General features: G+C 41.3%; 1 protein-coding gene across 3 annotated transcripts in view; it reads right to left on the bottom strand.

Annotated features, from left to right (window-relative positions):
* The window catches only part of srgap2 (SLIT-ROBO Rho GTPase activating protein 2), a 285919-nt gene that overhangs the window by 33903 nt on the left and 228731 nt on the right, over positions 1-23285 (bottom strand). For all 3 annotated transcript variants that reach the window (XM_060910660.1, XM_060910661.1, XM_060910662.1), the window contains 6 exons: positions 18900-18984; positions 12433-12460; positions 11998-12028; positions 7337-7397; positions 6879-6956; positions 6586-6720 (listed from right to left, as the gene is read on the bottom strand). In XM_060910660.1, the coding sequence (XP_060766643.1) occupies positions 6586-6720; positions 6879-6956; positions 7337-7397; positions 11998-12028; positions 12433-12460; positions 18900-18984 (418 nt within the window). The remainder of the gene's footprint in view (positions 1-6585; positions 6721-6878; positions 6957-7336; positions 7398-11997; positions 12029-12432; positions 12461-18899; positions 18985-23285) is intronic.

Genomic DNA, 23285 nt, shown 5'->3' with positions numbered 1-23285 from the left:
GACGACGGAGACGACACCAGGGCAGACCCGGCGCCAGACACGGACTGACGGACGGGCCTTGAATTGCTTTGGGGGGGGCACACATTTTATACGCCAAGCCAGGGCAACACAACTGTTTCTAGCAACCCAGGAGAGCAGCACAGACGTGACGAGTTAAATATTCTAAGAAACCTATAAAGCAACCAAAACAACTTTCCAAAAATGTATCAAACATTGCTCAGCATATTAAAAGTTTTTTTTTGCTCCGCTGGCCTCACAACGCACAAAGCTGATTTCGGGTATCTACCGGAAGATGTCGTGATATGATCCCGTCCAGCAATAAAATGTGATTGGCTGAGACAGCTGCTGATTTACCCAGATACCATTTGAAGAAAAAATGCGATTGGTCGGTTGGTTCATTCCATGTCATTAACCCATTGGTTCCCAAGAAATATTAGTCCACGTTTATAGCAATGATCCAGAAATTATTACTAGTGTTTCTGTTCTCACGGATAATAATGAATGAACCGATCAGCCGATTTCGAATAGTTTCAATACATTTTAAATTGAGCACATTTTTCTTTATTATTGTTATACTGAAAAACTTTGACTCATAGTTTACGTTTTTTTTTTTTGAGGGGAAAAAAAAAACAAAGAAGACGAAGCTGTGACGGGCTCCTATCAGGCCAAGTGCGGTCACTCGCCGGCCACTTTCAGGCATCTTTTTCGGATTAGTGAGACCAGACCCTCTGAACATGAATGGGAAGATATCAGTACTGGACTCTGTGAAAACTAACGGTCGCGAAGAGCATATGATTGAAATCGCCATGAAAAGTTGATTATACTTGAGTGTTAGGTTGGTTCTCATGACTCAGAAAAAGCTTTAAAATCCACTTTTCTCGTGGATTATTTTGACACTGCGCAGGCGCAGTACTTCTATAACGGCAGGAGAGGGACAGCGGAGCACGAAGCTGCAAGATGATTGGAAAGCTGTTGGTTCAGATCGACATACGATTGGTTGTTGGCAGCGGAACAGGCAGGATATTTGCAGACCTGTACTGCCGTCAGAGACGGTTGATTAGAATGTTTGCTGCCGTTACGAACTGTCCCCATTCATTTCTATGGACGATTTCTTCAGTGACCTGTCTCCTATGAAAAAAAGTCTCTGCTCTGGGTTCCAGCAGGGCGGGCCCACATGAGTCTCAGGGTGGGCACGGCCCCCTAAGGCCCGCCCATGGCGCCGGGCCTGCACCAGGGATGTAAATAATATGGTCGTTTTCTCATAAACAAACCAGCGCTGGCGTAGGATTCAGAAGGAGGCGTCCCGCACGTGACGTCACGAAAATCAATGTTTGCCGGGAAATCCAAATGCAAAGTTTTTTCAGAGACGGACCAATTCACCTCAAATGGCTTGATTTCAACTGAATTTTTCTGGTATTGCGCAAGGTAAAAAAAATTGCACAAAATGCAAAATGTGACAGATATTTGACCAAAGTTTAATATAAAATAGGAGAATTACATCGATCTTGCTCCTCAATTTACCCGTGATATGCACTTTAAACTAATATTTTGTTGAAGCACCTTTTGATTTAATTACAGCGTTCAGTCTTTTTGGGTTCACACCTGCCATCAATTAAAACGACTCTGATTAACCCCAAATAAAGTTCAGACATTTACTCAGTTGCATCTTCCAGCAAAAGCCAGGGTTCACAGAGAGCTTACAAAGCATCAAAGGGATCTCATTGTTGAAAGGTATCAGTCAGGAGAAGGGGACAAAAACATTTCCACGGCATTAGATATACCATGGAGCACAGTGAAGACCAGTGATGGGAATAACGGCGTTAGAAATAAACGGCGTTACTAACGGCGTTACTTTTTTTAGTAACGAGTAATCTAACTAATTACTTTTTACATCGTTAGAACGCCGTTCCCGTTACTTACAATAAAATGCTATGCGTTACTTTATTAAAGCTGTTCTCATCTGGCACGCTGCTCGTTCAGCCTCTGCTTTCGTGTGGGGCGGGGAGACACGAGACAACGGCACAGTAAGCCAATCAGAGTAGATTTGGACAACATACGTAGGTAGGCCACGCCTACTGCGCGCTCTTTCAATCAGAAGACACAGCGATGGTGAGCGGTCAGCCCAGCACTGCGCTTTCACCTTGGAAATACAGCCATTACTTTTCATTACTTGAAATAAAAGGCAAGCGTGTTTACGTGCAATGCACATTATGTCGAGGAACAAAGCGTTTGTCCTCGTCAGTGGCCAGTAATTAGTGACATAATTTTAATAACTACAAAAATATATTACATTTGATAGATGTCTTATCTCACATTGTCCCACAAAAATATTAATATAGTGTAGATAACGTTACTAATTGGTTCTGTTAAGTGTCCATTTCAGTCATTAAACACATTTAACATTCACTTTTATTATGATTACACTAATTGAATTTGATTCTTTTTTGAGGGGGAACAAAATGTAACAGAATAATTACTTTCCCTGGTAATTAGTTACTTTTATGACAAAGTAACTCCATTACTAACTCAGTTACGTTTTGGGAAAAGTAACTAGTAACTATAACTAATTACTTTTTGAAAGTAACGTGCCCAACACTGGTGGAGACAGTCATCAAGAAGTGGAGAAAACATGGGACAACAGTGACATTACCGAGAACTGGACGTCCCTCCAAAATTGATGAAAAGACAAGAAGAAAACTGATCAGGGAGGCTGCCAAGAGGCCTACAGCAACACTGAAGGAGCTGCATGAATTTCTGGCAAGTACTGATTGTGTACTACATGTGACAACAATTCCCATATTCTCAATATGCCTGAACTATGGGGTAGGGCCAAGGAAAAACATCCAGGCCTGGCTAAATTTTGCAAAAAATACCCAAAAACCATCAACTCTCCCAAAAGCATGTGGGAAAATGTGTTATGGTCTGATGAAACCAAGGTTGAACTTTTTGGCCACAATTCCAAAAGGTATGTTTGGTGCAAAAACAACACTGCGCATCACCAAAAGAACACCATGCCCACGGTGAAGCATGGTGGTGGCAGCATCATGTTTTGGGGTTGTTTTTCTTCAGCTGGAACAGGGGCTTTAGTCAAGGTGGACGGAATTATGAACAATTCTAAATACCAGTCAATTTTGGCCCAAAACCTTCAGGTGTCTTCTAGAAAGCTGAAGATGAAGAGGAATTTCATCTTTCAGCACGACAATGACCCCAAGCATACATCAAAATCAACAAAAGAATGGCTTCACCAGAAGAAAATTCAAGTTTTGGAACGGCCCAGCCAGAGCCCAGACCTAAATCCAGTTGAAAATCTGTGGGGTGACCTGAAGAGGGCTGTGCACAAGAGATGCCCTCGCAATCTGACAGATTTGGAGTGCTTTTGCAAGGAAGAGTGGGCAAATATTGCCAAGTCTAGATGTGACAGGCTGATAGACTCCTACCCAAAAAGACTGAATGCTGTAATTAAATCAAAAGGTGCTTCAACAAAGTATTAGTTTAAGGGTGTGCACACTTAGGCAGCTGGGCCATAGAAGGTTCACGCTGCACGCTGCATGCTGCACACTACACGCTACACGCGTGTAAAGAAAAGTGGACAAACGTAGCATGACTTGCTCTGGGCCATAGAACGGCGTTCACGTTGCACGCTGCACACTTCACGCGTGAAGCGTGAAATGAACATGCACACTTTTTTCTAGGCGTGAAGATGGAAATTCCAGTCAATGCATGCGGTCACCGCCGCGCCAGCCAATCAGAACGGGTCTAGGGAGATAACTCTATGCTTTCAGGGGAAAACTTCAGAAAAAATATAATTGAATGGTATAATTGAAAAATAGTTCTTCATCGGGATTGTCAAGCAGATTATAGAATGTTCGGTGAAATTCACCACGGGTTTCTCTCAGAAGGAAGTGTTCTCAGCTCCAAATTCTGTTCCTTTTTCTCTTCCTCTGTCTCAGTAAAAGCAGAATGAGGCAATCGTCGTCATCCGAAGAGTCCATATTGTTGGTTACTCGGTCAAAGTAGAACAGACGCAACACGTGAACATCCAAGCATGAAGTTTAATGGCCCAGGGTCCGGTTCTTCACGTGTAGCGTGTAGCGTGCAGCATGCAGCGTGAACCTTCTATGGCCCAGCTGCCTTATGCAGCCAGCTTATTGTACGTTTTTTATTTTTTATATGTTTTTCCCCCAAACAGATTTGTTTTTCAATTGAATTGTACAGGTTATAGGTCACATTAAAGGTGGGGAAAGTTTTGAGATTATTTATCATGGTCTCGTTTTTTTTTTACATCAGAAAAACTTATTTTAACGGGGTGTGTACACTTTTTATATCCACTGTATGCTGCTCAGACACAAACATTTTTCTTTTTTCCTCTAATATTCAATTTTGTCCTGGAAAACGAACGTTTGGACTCAAACAAAACAAGCAACCCCAAACAAAAAACACTAACAAATAGCCTGATATATTCGAAGCCAGCTAGCTAGAGTTAGTAGCTAGCTGCATCGAATCGTTCTGGAGATTCGCAAATCTCAGATTTAGTCTCAGAATCACAAATTTATGGGAAAATTCTGACTGAACATTACTTTTAGCCTCCTTCTACACTGCTCATACACTACATACTACTGTAAATAATAAGTCTTGATCATGAATATATTGTAACTTCATTTCTACTTGTTTCTCCACAGTAATGTTTCATCTTAAGCTACCAAAAGAGCCATATAAACATCAGCCATCTTCAACTTCAGGCAACACTTATTAGCAGAATCCTACATGGCTTCCTGTTCACTATATATAGTATGATATACAAAATAATAGCGTAGAACTAACACGATGACCACCGGAATAACTTTTTGTTTTTTTTACCTTGCCCCAGGACGGAGTCCACCAGAGGGCGAGGTATTGTTTTCGGTCGGGTTTCTTTGTTTTTTTATCAACGAAATTACGGGAAAACGGCTGGATCAATCTTCGTGAAACTTTCAGGATAGATGGGCATTGGTCTTAAATAGAACCTCCAACATTTTGGGGGTCATCCGGTCAAGGTCAAGATTTTTGTGGCTACTGCCTCATACACTCATATGTAAGACTGTAACAATCACACACTGCTGGTGATGCGTACTGCGCACGCGCATACACGTGTTCCGATTAAAATGGCCGGTGAGTGTATACAATTCGGTTCACCATTCGAAATAAATGGACTAGACTAAAGAAAATCACTTTCAGACTTGTTTATGCTTATTACAGAAGGAAAGTGCGTTCCACTGAGCTCTAGCGCCGGGCCATTTCCAGGAAATAAGAGTTTGGGTCATGGCGACAGCATGTGTATGTCAGCCTCGGTTCGGAGGTTTCAGTTTCGAAAACTGTAAGGGGTAAGAATAGAATAATATAAAGTACAGACACTTGGTATATTTTACTTCCGTGATTTTTAAATTGTTCATTTTTGGATTACGCTTCATTTTTGTGGCTACTGCCTCATAGAGTAAATATACATATACGCTATATTTACTGTATGGACATGGGATCAGAAAACAATTTTATTTATAAGCAGTAGCCACATGGACCCATAGAGTACTCAAATATTTTTCGCGATATCTTCCTTCGTATTCATCATAAGTGCTACCGGGCGAGGTTTGTTTTGCCTGGCAACAGTTGTTTTAATTGTTACAAATGTTAAAAAAGTGAAAATTAAGTACGTCATAAATGACATACATTTATTCGGAGCCCTTCGATCATTTTTAAACTTGCTTTATTTCTTAATTAACCTGTTATTCAATTACGTTTTCGGTTTTAGTAACCTTATATCGTGACTCATATTGGCAACTAATTGCAATTAAATATGATACTTATCGGCCTATTCGGTTTGTAGCCGTGTTGAATTGAGTTCGTTTGGTCCACGGCAGGCGTCGCTTATCCGCGCGATCTTCACGAGACTTGTGCGAGACTTCGAAACGTCAGGTGTCAGCCAGGCGTCAGTGCCGCCATTTTGAAAACTGTTTTCCAAACGAAATATTGCACAAAAACGAATTTAAATGACTATTACTGCCTACTTTTTTCAAACTTTCCTGATTGCTATCAAAACAAACAAAAAACTTCCAGCTTGATTACATCAGCATTCGAAAGAGGGCGCGTGCGTCTTTTGACAACGTTGGCAGATGTTCGTCGTTTTGATTTCCGCTGTACGTTTTACTTCCGTCCTACGATGTCTCGCACAGGTCTCAACGAATCTCGTTTACGGCCGTTGCTTCGACATACGGACTGATATATTACAGAGCGTATTTCAAACACTCATAACTTGCTATAGCGGCGACAAAATAGCGATCAAAAGTGCATTCCGATATTTAATAAAATGAGATAAATAGAATTTTGATAATAAAAAATTTGCCTTCAGTTCTCCTTTCAGAGAAATGTGTTTCAGTAGACTTAATGTAGGTGACTAGAAGAGGTACACAGGATCTTAAACATTTCAGTGTGGGATTTTTTTGGATTAATATCTATAAATATGATAGATACTCGAATAGTGCTCTAACAGTGAGATTTGTTTTGATCGAAGTGGTGTGTAGCGTGAGGAAGCGAAGGGGTGAAGTGTATACGCACAGACACAAGCCATCAGGTCATGGAAGACCTCCTTTGGGAAGAGGGCGTGTTCTAAGCCTCTGAAGTAGAGTTTGAGGACGCCGGCAATGGAGTCCATGTCATGATCATTCTGATCTCCAGCCAGAGGATCTTCACCTGAGAGAGAGAGAGCGAGAGAGAGTGTGAGTATTCGAGACAAAGTAGAAAGAGCTGAGATTCATTTTGGCAACTGAATATAGTGAGTCATCCGTTTCATAATGCTGAAAGCTACAGAAAATAAAGGGACGGGAGAGTATTGGATTAGATCATCTTACCCCTCTCAAAGGCATTCTTAATGTCATTGACCTCCACTTGTGAGCCAGACACTCGGAAAATGCCCTCATGGTGCAGGCCTGCAGACAAAATGACATCATGTTCGTCGCTTTTTCAAGTCAGAAACACAGGAAATCCTCCTCGACCTTCTTCGGTTCATTCACTCTTCACTCAGCACATTTATGTTTTTGATAAGACTTCCAGAACTTGAACTGCACTTCATTTGAGAAACGTTGATTAAGGAATGATCGAGACTGTGTGTTTAGGCCAAATCACAGTTTACTGCACTGTTATGAATGGAAAATTTATGAACGACAGTATTAAATTGGTTCTGCTATACAGATCAGACATGGTGATTAATGAGTCGCAGTGAACATTTTGTTCACTTGGACAGGGAGAGGAACAGGAGCTGCAGGGCTTACAGCCAAGAGAGAGAGAGAGAGAGAGAGAGAGAGATTACCATGTCGGCTGATGAAGCGAATACAGCTCTCCACGATCAGCGGTATAACCTGAACGGATTCCTAAATAAATTAAGAAGAAAAAAATAATCAAGAGTAGCCAAAACGAGGGGAGAGAAGAGACTGGTTGAATATCTAGATTTTTTTTTTTTTTTAAAGATCAAAGGCTCCTGTTGAAAAACCAAGCATTGAAAGAGTTATAATATTTATAAAGGGATAGAGATTTCAGACAAGGAAAGGATGAAAGCAGCACACTCTGAATCCATGGGGAAAAAGGGGCGACTGAACGTGGCGGTTGCTAGGAGACCGCTTCTTTTCACAGCTTCCTTTTGTTTGTTTGGGCAAAGCGGAAATGGCTGATGGAGATGGAATTTGGGGCACGTTAGGCTCGGTGGGGGTCATGCCAAGACACACACTCATACACACACTACCTCAATTCAGTCTGGGCTTTAATGGAGGCACATACTGTACACGTATAGACATCCGCTCAGGTCCTGAACTGCAGGGAACAATGTTCTTTTGTGGCTTTGCTCCATATTGGAGATTAGATCTGGGCGCTGGATTTTCTATAGGCGCTAAATTGAAAAATGTATTTTTGTAAAAATGAGAAAAAAAAAAAAACACCCCATGATTGAGTCATGATACTCGAAGATAAGATATTCCTAAGCTGCTGAACGTCACCCTGACAATCCTGTAACACTAATTCACAGACTGCACTGTGTCAAAAGGTCAGATCTGGTGGAAAACGTGTCAGATGATGTCATGACGGCGCTGAACAGAAGAGAACGAAGAGTGTGACAGTAGCTATGTTTACATGGATCCTGATAATCTATTAATAATCAGATACAAACTTGACTGGAATGAAATACCCCATTCTGATTGAAGTGATGAGGTTGTGATGTTTTATAGATAGGAGAAACACAGCAGGAAACATGCCGGATATGCGGGATTGTGCGCGTGTCAGAAATTGTATTCCGATTGTACGGTAAAGAAATATAAAACACATGTCTATCTGATCCCGTTCATGTAAACAGTACGTTCGGAATTGCTGATCGGGATGAATTCATTCCGAGTGTAACAAGAGTCAACAGGAGATGACATATCATCCGCTTCCCTGCCCCGGCCCCCACATGTCGGCCCCCACTCCAAGTTTTCCAAAGTCGAATTGATTGCCATGGAAATCTGGAAAAATCACAGAAATCCCAAAATGTGAAAAGGCACAACTCTTCTAGTCACTTAACGTACGTAATTGTGAGGTTTCGTGAAAAAATTCCTAACAGTGTTTGAGTTATGCTCCGGAAACTAAAATGTTTACGATAGCGGGAGATAAAAATGTGTGTGTGCGCATGTAAACATGGCTACTGTCAACAATAAACTAGAGCGAGGGTGGGAACGACTGTTTTGGCTTTTTTTTTAATTAATTAATTTATTTTCTATTTTCTGGGAGCTCCTGACTGATAGACAACAGTATCCTAGTTTGCAATTTGGTAATAATCCAACTTGTCAATGGGTTCATGCTGTCGCCTCACAGCAAGAAGGTTCCAGGTTCGAGTCCAGCAGCTGATGGGGGCATTTCTGTGTGGAGTTTGCATGTTCTCTGCATGGGTGCTCCGGTTTCCCCCACAGTCCAAAGGTTAGGTTAAAGTGCATATCACGGGTAAATTCAGGAGCAAGATCAATGAAATTCTCCTATTTTACAACCCCGATTCCAAAAAAGTTGGGACAAAGTACAAATTGTAAATAAAAACGGAATGCAGTGATGTGGAAGTTTCAAAATTCCATATTTTATTCAGAATAGAACATAGATGACATATCAAATGTTTAAACTGAGAAAATGTATCATTTAAAGAGAAAAATTAGGTGATTTTAAATTTCATGACAACAACACATCTCAAAAAAGTTGGGACAAGGCCATGTTTCCCACTGTGAGACATCCCCTTTTCTCTTTACAACAGTCTGTAAACGTCTGGGGACTGAGGAGACAAGTTGCTCAAGTTTAGGGATAGGAATGTTAACCCATTCTTGTCTAATGTAGGATTCTAGTTGCTCAACTGTCTTAGGTCTTTTTTGTCATATCTTCCATTTTATGATGCGCCAAATGTTTTCTATGGGTGAAAGATCTGGACTGCAGGCTGGCCAGTTCAGTACCCGGACCCTTCTTCTACGCAGCCATGATGCTGTAATTGATGCAGTATGTGGTTTGGCATTGTCATGTTGGAAAATGCAAGGTCTTCCCTGAAAGAGACGTCGTCTGGATGGGAGCATATGTTGCTCTAGAACCTGGATATACCTTTCAACATTGATGGTGTCTTTCCAGATGTGTAAGCTGCCCATGCCACACACACTAATGCAACCCCATACCATCAGAGATGCAGGCTTCTGAACTGAGCGCTGATAACAACTTGGGTCGTCCTTCTCCTCTTTTGTCCGAATGACACGGCGTCCCTGATTTCCATAAAGAACTTCAAATTTTGATTCGTCTGACCACAGAACAGTTTTCCACTTTGCCACAGTCCATTTTAAATGAGCCTTGGCGCAGAGAAGACGTCTGCGCTTCTGGATCATGTTTAGATACGGCTTCTTCTTTGAACTATAGAGTTTTAGCTGGCAACGGCGGATGGCACGGTGAATTGTGTTCACAGATAATGTTCTCTGGAAATATTCCTGAGCCCATTTTGTGATTTCCAATACAGAAGCATGCCTGTATGTGATGCAGTGCCGTCTAAGGGCCCGAAGATCACGGGCACCCAGTATGGTTTTCTGGCCTTGACCCTTACGCACAGAGATTCTTCCAGATTCTCTGAATCTTTTGATGATATTATGCACTGTAGATGATGATATGTTCAAACTCTTTGCAATTTTACACTGTCGAACTCCTTTCTGATATTGCTCCACTATTTGTCGGCGCAGAATTAGGGGGATTGGTGATCCTCTTCCCATCTTTACTTCTGAGAGCTGCTGCCACTCCAAGATGCTGTTTTTATACCCAGTCATGTTAATGACCTATTGCCAATTGACCTAATGAGTTGCAATTTGGTCCTCCAGCTGTTCCTTTTTTGTACCTTTAACTTTTCCAGCCTCTTATTGCCCCTGTCCCAACTTTTTTGAGATGTGTTGCTGTCATGAAATTTCAAATGAGCCAATATTTGGCATGAAATTTCAAAATGTCTCACTTTCGACATTTGATATGTTGTCTATGTTCTATTATGAATACAAGATCAGTTTTTGAGATTTGTAAATTATTGCATTCCGTTTTTATTTACAATTTGTACTTCGTCCCAACTTTTTTGGAATTGGGGTTGTATATTAAACTTTGGTCAAATATCTGTCACATTCTGCATTTTCTGCAGTTTTTTTACCTTGCGCAATACCAGAAAAATTCAGTAGAAATCAAGCCATTTGAGGCGACTTGGTCCGCCTCTGAAAAAACTTGCCATTTGGATTTCCCGGCAAACATTGATTTTCGTGACGTCGCGTGCGGGACGCCTCCTTCTGAATCCTACGCCAGCGCTGGTTTGTTTATGAGAAAACGACCTGGTGGTTTTCTGCAAATTTCTTCAACATTATCGTGTAATTATTAAAACATTTAACAGATGTATCGTAGGAGGGTGTAGCATCATCAATCTTGATGGGATTAGTACTCATTGTTTTCCAAAAGACCGGACAATGAGAGAGAAATGGGAGCGCTTGGTCTACACAGGCTGTGCACTGAAACCGTGCAAAGCTCGCGCAGCCTGCTGGCGCTTCCGCAGGTGATGTCACGATTCTGGATCCAGACTCCCTTGGGATTTTTCCAGACGCGTTTTGTTATTTTATTTTTTTCTGCTGTAGACAGATGGCCTTGTGCAAAATTTCCCTTCTGGATGAGTGTGTAAAGGGACATACTTTCATATAAAAAAAAACGAAATTGGTCCAGAATATGCCCTTTAATTGGTGGCTCTAAATTGACCGTAGGTGTGAGTGTGAATGGTTGTTTGTCTCTATGTGTCAGCCCTGTGATGACTTGTCCAGGGTGTACCCCGCCTCTCGCCCATAGTCAGCTGGGATAGGCTCCAGCTTACTAACGCCTCTGCACAGGTTACGGATAATGGATGGATGCTTTAACAATATGTGGCATCAACATTCCATGCAATCTAGAGTGTAATGCATTCATGTCATCCCTAGGGGGCGACATGAACACTGAGCTATTCAGATTCAACCCACAAATGGGAGATTTTACTGCATTTCTTTTGTTTGCTTCTTCTCCAATTTGGGTGACAGTAAAGATGCAGGCTTTTGGTTAAAAAAAAAAAAAAAAAAGAGGGAGCTAAATTAATCCCACAAGACGTAGTCATGATTACAGGATGGCGGTGCCAGGAAGACAAGGAGCTGGCGTATGGGGACAGCGTGTGCCCGGTATCTCAGCCCCATTTGGTATTACACTTGTGTGTTTGTGAGGATTTAATTCCAGGATCGGTCAGGGACTTCTGCAAGGTTTGGGAATAAACAATACCCAGTGGTACAGGAGGTGTAACAGTGTGTGTTTTGGACTGGATAAGAACAACAAGGAAATATAGTAAAGTGAAAAAAAAAAGCGCAGGTGGAGCAAATGGGCTCAGTGGGGCACTGATTGGCAAAGGAGCTCACGTAAAGGCATATACGCACACGGGAAGTTGGATATTACCTGTTTTCTTGTGGTTGAGTTCCTCCGTCCACTGATGTTCATGAGAGAGAGAGAGAGAGAGAGAGACAGACAGAGACAGATGATGATCATTTTCACTCCAAGCTGCTCCCATTTTGCTACACACGCGTGCGCATCTATAGCCCTTAACCACTACAAATTATCCTCTAGAGAGCAGCTCTATTTTTACACACACACACACACACACACACACACATGGAGTTACAACCAGAGGATAATGCAAAAAAAAAAAAAAAAAAAGCTGCTGTGTGGCCTTGTCCTATTTCCCCGTTCCATAATGAATAAATCAGCTGTTTTAAATAAATCATGATTACGTCTAGACGTGATATTTGGGATATAAACTAGACATCTAAAGAAAACATCTGGATGATATTAAGCTACTTCTGAGATTCATTAGTATGCATGGACCACACCTACCTGGCAAGGCAATAGTCAGTCTTCTGACCTGGAGGGAGAGAACAAAGAAAGAGAGTGAGAGATGCTGTTAGTTAAACAGACGAGTGGAGCAGAAGAGGCTGATCTTACTCTTCCTCCCTTCTTCCTGCCTCTCCTGTAGGGTCCCTGCTTTTGGATCGACATCACTTTTCGGATTTAAAAAAAAAAAAAAAGTCCTCCACTCTCTCATACACACTCTACACAGCTGTCTAGACAAAAAGAGATGTACACGTGTACCCTCTTACTTCCTCCCCAAACCTCTGATGCAGAATGCTAAGCAATTTACAATTTAGTCACACCATGGTGAGCTAGCTTCCTCCTAAATGAGTACGCTTCAATACACGCAGGTGCTCCCAAATTCAAAGAACATGCTTTAATACACCAACCAACCACTAAAGCCTGACGCACATCAATTAAATCTGCGTCTGCCGATCCCCCAGCATGCACCGCAGCATCTTCAGGGTGTAATTCAGCGAGTAACTGAGCATCTCTTTCACAGTAGTTGACACTCCCGATTCCACAACAAACTCGCAGAAAAAAAAAATAAAAAGGCCATTATTAGCATCTTCTCTTGTGTAGCCGTAAGGAATACACTGCTGTGCTGTGCTCTCATTACACACTGGAGGATCATAACAGTAAGAACAACTTTTTTCTCTCTTTTCCATCTGTTCCAGTCCACGCTATCTCAAATCCTCCCTGCTGACTCAGTAGGACTGGAAGAATGAGAGTGGGAGGTGAGACAGAAAAAACAGAGAGACAGGAGATGAAATGTGCCGCTCCTCAAATATCTTATGATTCTCTCACTCCCTTCTTTCTCTCCAAGTCCCTCACTATTTAATACGAACATATATACACATACAGGAAAGGAGCATCCGAGTCCACTACCAAGAAAATGTTTTTATTACACCAGTTATGAAAGCTTAATCCATCCATTATCTGTAGCCGCTTATGCTGTCCTACAGGGTCGCAGGCAAGCTGGAGCCTATCCCAGCTGACTATACACCCTGGACAAGTCGCCAGGTCATAGCAGGGCTAACGCATGGACAACCATTCACACCTACGGTCAATTTAGAACCACCAATTAGCCTAACCTGCATGTCTTTGGACTGTGGGGGAAACCGGAGCACCCGGAGAAAACCCATGCGGACACGGGGAGAACATGCAAACTCCGCACAGAAAGGCCCTCGCCGGCCGCTGGGATCAAACCCAGGACCTTCTTGCTGTGAGGCGACAGCGCTAACCACTACACCACCGTGCCACCGAAAGCTTAATCTGATTTTGCCAAATTACGTGAGGGTGAAACATTACTTCAAACTTGGGGTGGCACAGTGGTATAGTGGTTAGCGCTGTCGCCTCACAGCAAGAAGGTTCTGGGTTTGAGCCCAGCAGCCGACAAGGGCCTTTCTGTGTGGAGTTTGCATGTTCTCCCCGTGTCTGCATGGGTTTCCTCCGGGTGCTCCGGTTTCCCCCACAGTCCAAAGACATGCAGGTTAGGCTAATTGGTGGCTGTACCCCGCCTCTCGCCCATAGTCTGCTGGGATAGGCTCCAGCTTGCCTGCGACCCTGTAGGACAAGATAACCGGCTACAGATAATGGATGCATGGATACTTCAAACTTCGTAGCTGCGTTGCGGTTTAGTGTTCTCAACGGCCCCTTTTACGGTGACCTTCAACCTGACACGCTTATTTGCATTAATAGAAAATAAATATTGAACAAAAATCAGAAAAAAATGTTGGCACTGAACTCCAGACCTTCATCATGCTTAGATAACAATAGAAAAACAAACATATATTAATCGAGATTGTCTTCAAGGAAAGTACGTATTCATACGTTTTTTTTTTTGACAATTTATCCATCCAGTCATCATCTAACACTGTCTACGCCTGCGGCAGATTGCACACTAATATGAGAAATCATCTTCCATAGTTTCCTGTTATACCGTCTGTAGCGTTGATATTGAGACCGGACCATTGGTATATATTGTCTCGCCAACGCTTTCTCGATCTTCCTCTGTTCCATTTGCCTTCCATCATACCTTCGACACAGATCTTAGCAAGTCCTCTTTCTGCCCGTTTTACATGGCCAAAGAGTTTGAGGGTTTTGCTCTTGATTACATTCATTATGGGAGTCATTTTCATAGCTTCAAGAAGATCCTCAATTTTGATGTGGTCTGTTAACCTGTGGTTTGTCATGAACCTCAAAATATGGTTTTCAAACGTCTATTTTTCTGCATAGGTTCGATGTCCAGTTTACACATTCTAGTCAGTGTTGTAGTCGAGTCCTTAAACCTCGAGTCCGAGTCCAGTCTCAAGTCCCCAGTGATCAAGTCCGAGTCAAGACCAAGTAACTAAAGAAAATTTTGAATCGAGTCAAGTCTGACACAAGCCCCGCCCACTATCAACAGGGCAAATAACATGAGAGAGGGTTAACACTAGCTAGTTCATCAGTCAGCAAGCAAGCCCCGCTATCAACAGAGCAATGAACATAGCGTGTCACTTCCTTCTCTGGGTGGAGTCTCACCAAATGATTGAAGTTCGAGGTTGTCCCCGTCGTCTCCTCGATAGTTCTTCTACATATGGAACACATCATAGTGCATTTTTTTCCCACTGCACGAGAAGTCTGTATAAGCAAAGCGGACAATCCTAGGCGCGTTCTCTCCAGGCATTTTAGCGCCATTAACGTTAGTTTGTTCCTGAACATGATGTAAGAACAGGTCTCATTCTCTTGCATGAAATTATTATAAAAATTAACGTAGATATAAATATCTTATGCCAAATTATTATGGCATGTTACAAAAGATAAAGAAAAAATCCAAGTCCTCGTCTCCAGTTAATACAAGAGTCCAAGTCATCAGTGATCAAGTCCAAGTCGAGTCACGAGTCCTTAAAATTAGGTACGAGTCGGACTCGAGTATTACAAGCCTGATTCTAGTTCATAAAGGACGACTGGTAAAACGTCTGGGTTGTAGATTTTGCTTTTGATATGAAGAGGAATCCTTTGAGAAGTTAAGAGATCTTTGTTTTTGTTAAAAGCAGCCTAAACCTATCCTGTGGTTAATGGCAATAGAACCAGCATTAGTGCATGATAACTTATGGCCAAGGTAGACAAACTCAGTGACTTGTTCTATAGCTTTGCCATAGATTGTGAGTTGTGAAAAATGCCTTCAAGCAGTATTACTGTAAGCTCATCTCATCTCATCTCATCTCATTATCTCTAGCCGCTTTATCCTGTTCTACAGGGTCGCAGGCAAGCTGGAGCCTATCCCAGCTGACTACGGGCGAAAGGCAGGGTACACCCTGGACAAGTCGCCAGGTCATCACAGGGCTGACACATAGACACAGACAACCACTCACACTCACATTCACACCTACGGTCAATTTAGAGTCACCAGTTAACCTAACCTGCATGTCTTTGGACTGTGGGGGAAACCGGAGCACCCGGAGGAAACCCACGCGGACACGGGGAGAACATGCAAACTCCGCACAGAAAGGCCCTCGCCGGCCACGGGGCTCGAACCCGGACCTTCTTGCTGTGAGGCGACAACGCTAACCACGACACCACCGTGCCACCTCTGAGAGATCATGTAAACCTGTAATAATATTTGAACATCGAAACTGATTATATAGCCCATTATTGGTTTTTGTACCGTTATCAGCAGCCTGGGCCTGGCCAACGGAAGTTCCCAACCACGCAGTAGATTGTGGGCTATGTGAAAGGGGCAACTGTCTTTCTCCTCATTAACTGGTTTGCATAATCTATATTTGCATAATGCAAATAATGTAATTTTCTGTTCCGGTTGAGAATACATCATGCGCATTCTGGCTGCAGCTTCTCACCGGAGCTTTTTATTTTATTTTCTCTCCTTATTTTTTTTGTATTTGTGTACTTTGATGTTTGTTTTTATTTGAGTGTTTTTGTTGTGGTGTAGCTCTGGACCCAGTTTTGGGCGTCGGTTCCCTCCAGGCCTTGGTTCGCCGTGGGTGATGCCTGTGCTCCTACAGTAGCTCGTTGCTCATTTTAACATCGTGGTTGTCCAGCACTCTGTGCGGCAGTGCTTTAGTGCTTGGCATGATGTTCCAAGCGATGTTGCTCGGTGGCATCGCGGCGGCTGTGCAGGCGGTTTGGGACATACCGGCGCTCTGCGTGGCGGTGCGTCCGTGCTCGCTTTGTGGATACATGGTGTGGTGTTCCGAGTGATGTTGCCCAGTGGCGTCGCGGTGGTTGTGCTGGCGGTGTGGGACTTGTTTTCGTGCGTCTTTTGGTGGGACTGTGGCTGCTACACCATTGGAATGACATCCTGACCTCTATTTGGTGGACTTTTTTTTTTTCTCCCTATAATTGTAAAGTGACCTTGGGTTTTAAGAAAGGTGCTATGTAAATTGAACTTATTATTATTATTATTATTATTATAATGCAACATGATTGGCTGTTATATTTTATGATGCAATAACACCTGCTTGTGATTGCTGAATAAAATGGTTCCTTTAAAAAAATGTGGCTAAATTGCAGTAACATTTTTCACACGTTCACTATTCAACACACAAACATACTGTACACACACATACATTCACATATGGGTCTGTCTCAGAAACTGGGTACTGTGGGGGTCCCCCACTAAATATACTCACAGTCAATAAACTATATGGTTTTGAATGATGCTGATGGTTTTAATTTGAAATAAAATGATGAAAGAAATAATACAGATAAAACTAAATCTTTGATGTGAATACTCGATTCAGAATTTGGCAAAAATTCTGCAAAATTGTGGAAAAATGACGGCTTGATCTGGGACATGATAAATGGTTGACTACATCGCATTCCCTTAAAAAGGTTGTAGTCCACTGAAAAGTCTACAGTTATCACTAATTGTATTTTAAGTTGTAACTTTATCCACCTAAGGATTGGTGCTCACAGAATAATCATAACCGTAATAAAACATCATGCAAAATATTTGATCACCGTCGTAACTCCGTTTTCCGCAGACCCAAAACCAATACGATCGTGTGTTTTGATCTAAACGCAAAGCCTCAGGGTCAAGGTCACGACCTCACCAAAAGTAGTAACTTAAAACCACTACGCTATATAAAAATTTAGTTATAAATCTGCGATTTTGTTTTTTAAAACGAAAGCTGAAAGTTAGGTATAGAATATGTTTCTTACAGAATATGTTACGATGGTAGCTGGTCTTGTATGAATTTCTTAGCTATAAAATGAGTCGTGGTCTATTTTTTACCGTAGCGTGTTATTTGCGTGCGGGGAAGGACACACATTAACAATTTGCATGTGTAGAATGGAATTTTCCACTCCGACAGTTAGAAGTTGATCGTGCTTCCATTTTCGGTCTTTCTGTTACGCGAGTGATCTGTTCGGACGTTATCACTGAAAAGGTGAGTTTTGACAGTTTTATTTTGTTTTAGTCTTGCAGTATAAGGCAATAGAATGTTTCTTTTTCATCTTACTTTCATATTTTGTAGTGTTTGCGTATTTTTGGCCAATATTTTGCAACCATGGTCAATTTAGATCGAACTTTTGATAGAATCTACGGCCAGTCATTTTGCCCCGCCCCCGCTCCGTCCGGTGCGGTAGTGATGTCCCGTTGCTCGCGCGCCGCAGCAGAGACCCGCGCAACCTTCAGCCAGTACAGTCGCTGTTCTTTTACCACCGCCGTTATTCTCATCTTTCCAGTGTGTTCTTGATTTTTCCATTGTGTCCTATTCCGCCATATCAAATACCCAAAATGTATCATATTATTCATATTTAAGTGAATAATCAATTCAGTCATCATAACTTGGCATTTTTAACCCAAGCAATCAAAAAGAGGAAATTTATTCAATATTTTCACTCATCTGTGAAGGAGGGGCTTTAATTCTTCATGATGTAGTTACTTTATATGGAAATCAATTTTACAAAAGCATTTGAATTGTAATCAAAAATATTTCCACAGTGGAGGCCAGATAAAGCAAGATGCTATCTTTATTCTTATTAAACATGACAAAAGATACATTGAGTGTTAGGTAAATGCAAAAAAAAAAAAAAAAGTAAAATTAGAAAATTAATTTTTTGACCATAATGTCCCAAATGAGAGACCAGTTTCTGAGACGGACCCGTATATATTTTTTATAAAAATGGCTACTGTAAAGATGACACTTTCTCAGTCTGAAATTGTGTATTTTATATAAGGTGAATAAAAGGTTTTTGGATTTGTGTCTGATCAATAAAATACAACCAGTCACTGATAGCGTACACTAAGACCTCACTGTACACACACACACACACACACACACACACACACACACACACACACACACACAAAACGTACAGTACAGAGCTTCAAGAGAGCTTCACTGTCTTCATCTGACTCATGCTATTGGTACCACTCTCTCTCTAATCAGAGAAACACACACACACACACACACACACACACACACACACAGAGGTAGATCACTTACTCTCTCCCAGGGTTTTCTGGATAAGGTCATGCTTGGCCTGCAGTTTGGTAATGAGGTTCCTGCCCTCTAGGAACTCCTTCAGTTTCTGAAAGACAGAATGCTGACTTGTCATCCATTTGCCTTTCACCATCCATCTCCATTACTTGTCTTCATATGAAACTTTGTCGTCCCCCCCCCCCCCCCAAAAAAAAAAACTAATCTTTGTCTCATTTCATCTGCCCTTTATTATTTGTGGGTTTCTCTCCATGTGTCACACACTGGCTGATGTAAACATTAAAGAGCTGAGGGCATTGAGGACCCTGACAGCTCATTTTTCAGAAGATACACAACCTAACTGACAGGATAAAGAGAGAGAGAGTGAGTGCAGGGAAGATATGAAAAGCCGTCTCTAGTGATACTTATAATGTCTTCTTGTCACACACAAGAGAGATGTCAGTGGACTAAGGAGGCCATAAACAGAAGGAGAAAGAGGACGTGAAATGAGGAAACTGGCCGGTGGTACAATACTGTAGAGAGAACACTCTGTTTTGTATCAAAGCAAAAAACACCCCTCCAGCTAATCAATGCTTCCTTTGGTTCATATCGATCGTCATACTGCCACTGACGGAACGTTTCAAACAGTGTCGACATAAATTTATCATCTGTCTCGACTATAAAAACAAATTTAGAGACATTAAGAATTACTGGCTGTCGAGATTTCAAACATGTCACTGTTCTCTTCTTAAAAACAACTGAAGTGAATGAACAGCTCAAACATTTCAGAAATTTCACAACATTTCTTCATTTTGGTTCAGTGCTTCGCTGTCAATTCCACCAAATCACATGACTATGAGTCAGTCCTCTCTATATACACAAAGTACTAGTCAAACGTTTGGACACAGCTTATAATTCAATGGTTTTTCTTTATTTTTTAATTAAAAGACACTTTTTCATGTCTTAAAGTACATATTCTGGACCAATTTCGGGGTTTTTTTATATGAAAGTATATCCCTTTACACACTCATCCAGAAGGGTAATTTTGCACAAGGCCATCTGTCTACAGCAGAAAAAAATAAAATAACAAAACGCGTCTGGAAAAATCCCAAGGGAGTCTGAAGCCAGATTCGTGACGTCACCTGCGGAAGCGCCAGCAGGCTGTGAGAGCTTTGCACGGTTTCAGTGCACAGCCTGTGTAGACCAAGCACTCCCATTTCTCTCTCATTGTCCGGTCTTTTGGGAAACGATGAGTACTAATCCCATCAAGATTGGTGTTGCTACACCCTCCTACGATACATCTGTTAACCATTTTAATAATTACGTGATAACGTTGAAGAAATTTGCAGAAAACCACCAGGTCGTTTTCTCATAAACAAACCAGCGCTGGCGTAGGATTCAGAAGGAGGCGTCCCGCACGCGACGTCACGAAAATCAATGTTTGCCGGGAAATCCAAATGGCAAGTTTTTTCAGAGGCGGACCAATTCGCCTCAAATGGCTTGATTTCAACTGAATTTTTCTGGTATTGCGCAAGGTAAAAAAAAATTGCACAAAATGCAAAATGTGACAGATATTTGACCAAAGTTTAATATAAAATAGGAGAATTACATTGATCTTGCTCCTGAATTTACCCGTGATATGCACTTTAAAGTAATGATGGATGTCGTTTCTCTTTACTTAGTTGAATGGGTCTTGACATACAACCCTGATTCCAAAAGAGTTGGGACAAAGTACAAATTGTAAATAAAAATGGAATGCAATAATGTGGAAGTTTCAAAATTCCATATTTTATTCAGAATAGAACATAGATGACATATCAAATGTTTAAACTGAGAAAATGTATCATTTAAAGAGAAAAATTAGGTGATTTTAAATTTCATGACAACAACACATCTCAAAAAAGTTGGGACAAGGCCATGTTTACCACTGTGAGACATCCCCTTTTCTCTTTACAACAGTCTGTAAACGTCTGGGGACTGAGGAGACAAGTTGCTCAAGTTTAGGGATAGGAATGTTAACCCATTCTTGTCTAATGTAGGATTCTAGTTGCTCAACTGTCTTAGGTATTTTTTGTCGTATCTTCCGTTTTATGATGTGCCAAATGTTTTCTATGGGTGAAAGATCTGGACTGCAGGTTGGCCAGTTCAGTACCCGGACCCTTCTTCTTCGCAGCCATGATGCTGTAATTGATGCAGTATGTGGTTTGGCATTGTCATGTTGGAAAATGCAAGGTCTTCCCTGAAAGAGACGTCGTCTGGATGGGAGCATATGTTGCTCTAGAACCTGGATATACCTTTCAGCATTGATGGTGTCTTTCCAGATGTGTAAGCTGCCCATGCCACACGCACTAATGCAACCCCATACCATCAGAGATGCAGGCTTCTGAACTGAGCGCTGATGACAACTTGGGTCGTCCTTCTCCTCTTTAGTCCGAATGACACGGCGTCCCTGATTTCCATAAAGAACTTCAAATTTTGATTCGTCTGACCACAGAACAGTTTTCCACTTTGCCACAGTCCATTTTAAATGAGCCTTGGCACAGAGAAGACGTCTGCGCTTCTGGATCATGTTTAGATACGGCTTCTTCTTTGAACTATAGAGTTTTAGCTGGCAATGGCGGATGGCACGGTGAATTGTGTTCACAGATAATGTTCTCTGGAAATATTTCTGAGCCCATTTTGTGATTTCCAATACAGAAGCATGCCTGTATGTGATGCAGTGCCGTCTAAGGGCCCGAAGATCACGGGCACCCAGTATGGTTTTCTGGCCTTGACCCTTACGCACAGAGATTCTTCCAGATTCTCTGAATCTTTTGATGATATTATGCACTGTAGATGATGATATGTTCAAACTCTTTGCAATTTTACACTGTCGAACTCCTTTCTGATATTGCTCCACTATTTGTCGGCGCAGAATTAGGGGGATTGGTGATCCTCTTCCCATCTTTGCTTCTGAGAGCCGCTGCCACTCCAAGATGCTCTTTTTATACCCAGTCATGTTAATGACCTATTGCCAATTGACCTAATGAGCTGCAATTTGGTCCTCCAGCTGTTCCTTTTTTGTACCTTTAACTTTTCCAGCCTCTTATTGCCCCTGTCCCAACTTTTTTGAGATGTGTTGCTATCATGAAATTTCAAATGAGCCAATATTTGGCATGAAATTTCAAAATGTCTCACTTTTGACATTTGATATGTTGTCTATGTTCTATTGTGAATACAATATCAGTTTTTGAGATTTGTAAATTATTGCATTCTGTTTTTATTTACAATTTGTACTTTGTCCCAACTTTTTTGGAATCGGGGTTGTAATATGCTTGTCTACAGTTGTGGAATAGGGCTATTTACAATTCGATCGCAAATGCATGAAGAAGGCAAGAAACTATTGCACTAATTAAGTTTTGACGAGGCACATCTGTTAATTGAAAAGCATTCCAGCTTCATGACTACCTCATGAAGCTGGTTAAGGTAATGCAAATGCAGCAGGCGTATCAGGTGAAAATTCAAATTGCTTGAAAGTGCTCTCGTTGAATTCGGAATTGAATACAGAACAACGTACTTTTTGCAGAATTAAAATATGTTTATCCGTTCTTGAGATATTACAAATCAAAGATTGAAAAAAAAGGCTTAATTTTTAGAAAACTGCCGTAATATGCTGTACAAGGATCACATGGTCCAAAATGGGCCTCGTTAACCAATGAGATCAAATGTTTTTTCTTAATAACATTTCTATTTTTCAAGATATTTACATGGAAATTTGCAGCACATAGATGGTTGTATACTGAATGCAAAGTTTGAAAAATTAGTAAAATCCAATCATGAAAATTAGTATTTAATTTGTATTAATTATGCTAATTAGGTAAAAACATTAAATCGGTACACTCTCTTCTTCAAAGTTTCACCAAAAGGCTTTATTTGTGCAAGATAAAGCTGATCTTAACTCTCATTTATACATCACAAAGAAGGAGAAATCAGTGTTTATTATAAAATATGCATAAATAAATAAGCACTGAATGTCCCTCACATCTACCATTCTGTATCAAAATAAACAAGTAATAAAAGATTATTTCTAATATCCTCTTTGTGCTCTGTAGGCCTTTGTATTTCTCAAAAGTAAGGCCTACTAGTGTTTATATGAAATAATATAAATGATTATTTCGATTAATATTCACAGCTTAAAAATAAGTAGGTAAAGCTATGAAAACTCACTTCAAGGTCTCCCGTGAAACATAACATCAAAACTAGCAGACGGAAACATCCCTATAAAAGTTATCTAATTGATATTCATGAGTAATCCAGTCGGAAACCGATCAGAAGAGAGAGAGAGAGAGAGAGAGAGAGAGACTTTACCGTGACTCAAAAAGAAAAGCATCGGCAGTTTCCTGACGTACCGCGAGCAGAGAGTGAACTCTGTTG

Source organism: Neoarius graeffei, chromosome 26 (genome assembly GCF_027579695.1).
Source record: "Neoarius graeffei isolate fNeoGra1 chromosome 26, fNeoGra1.pri, whole genome shotgun sequence".
Taxonomy (NCBI): domain Eukaryota; kingdom Metazoa; phylum Chordata; class Actinopteri; order Siluriformes; family Ariidae; genus Neoarius; species Neoarius graeffei.
Note: the sequence above shows the minus strand (reverse complement) of the source record. Positions and strands in the feature narration are given on the sequence as shown.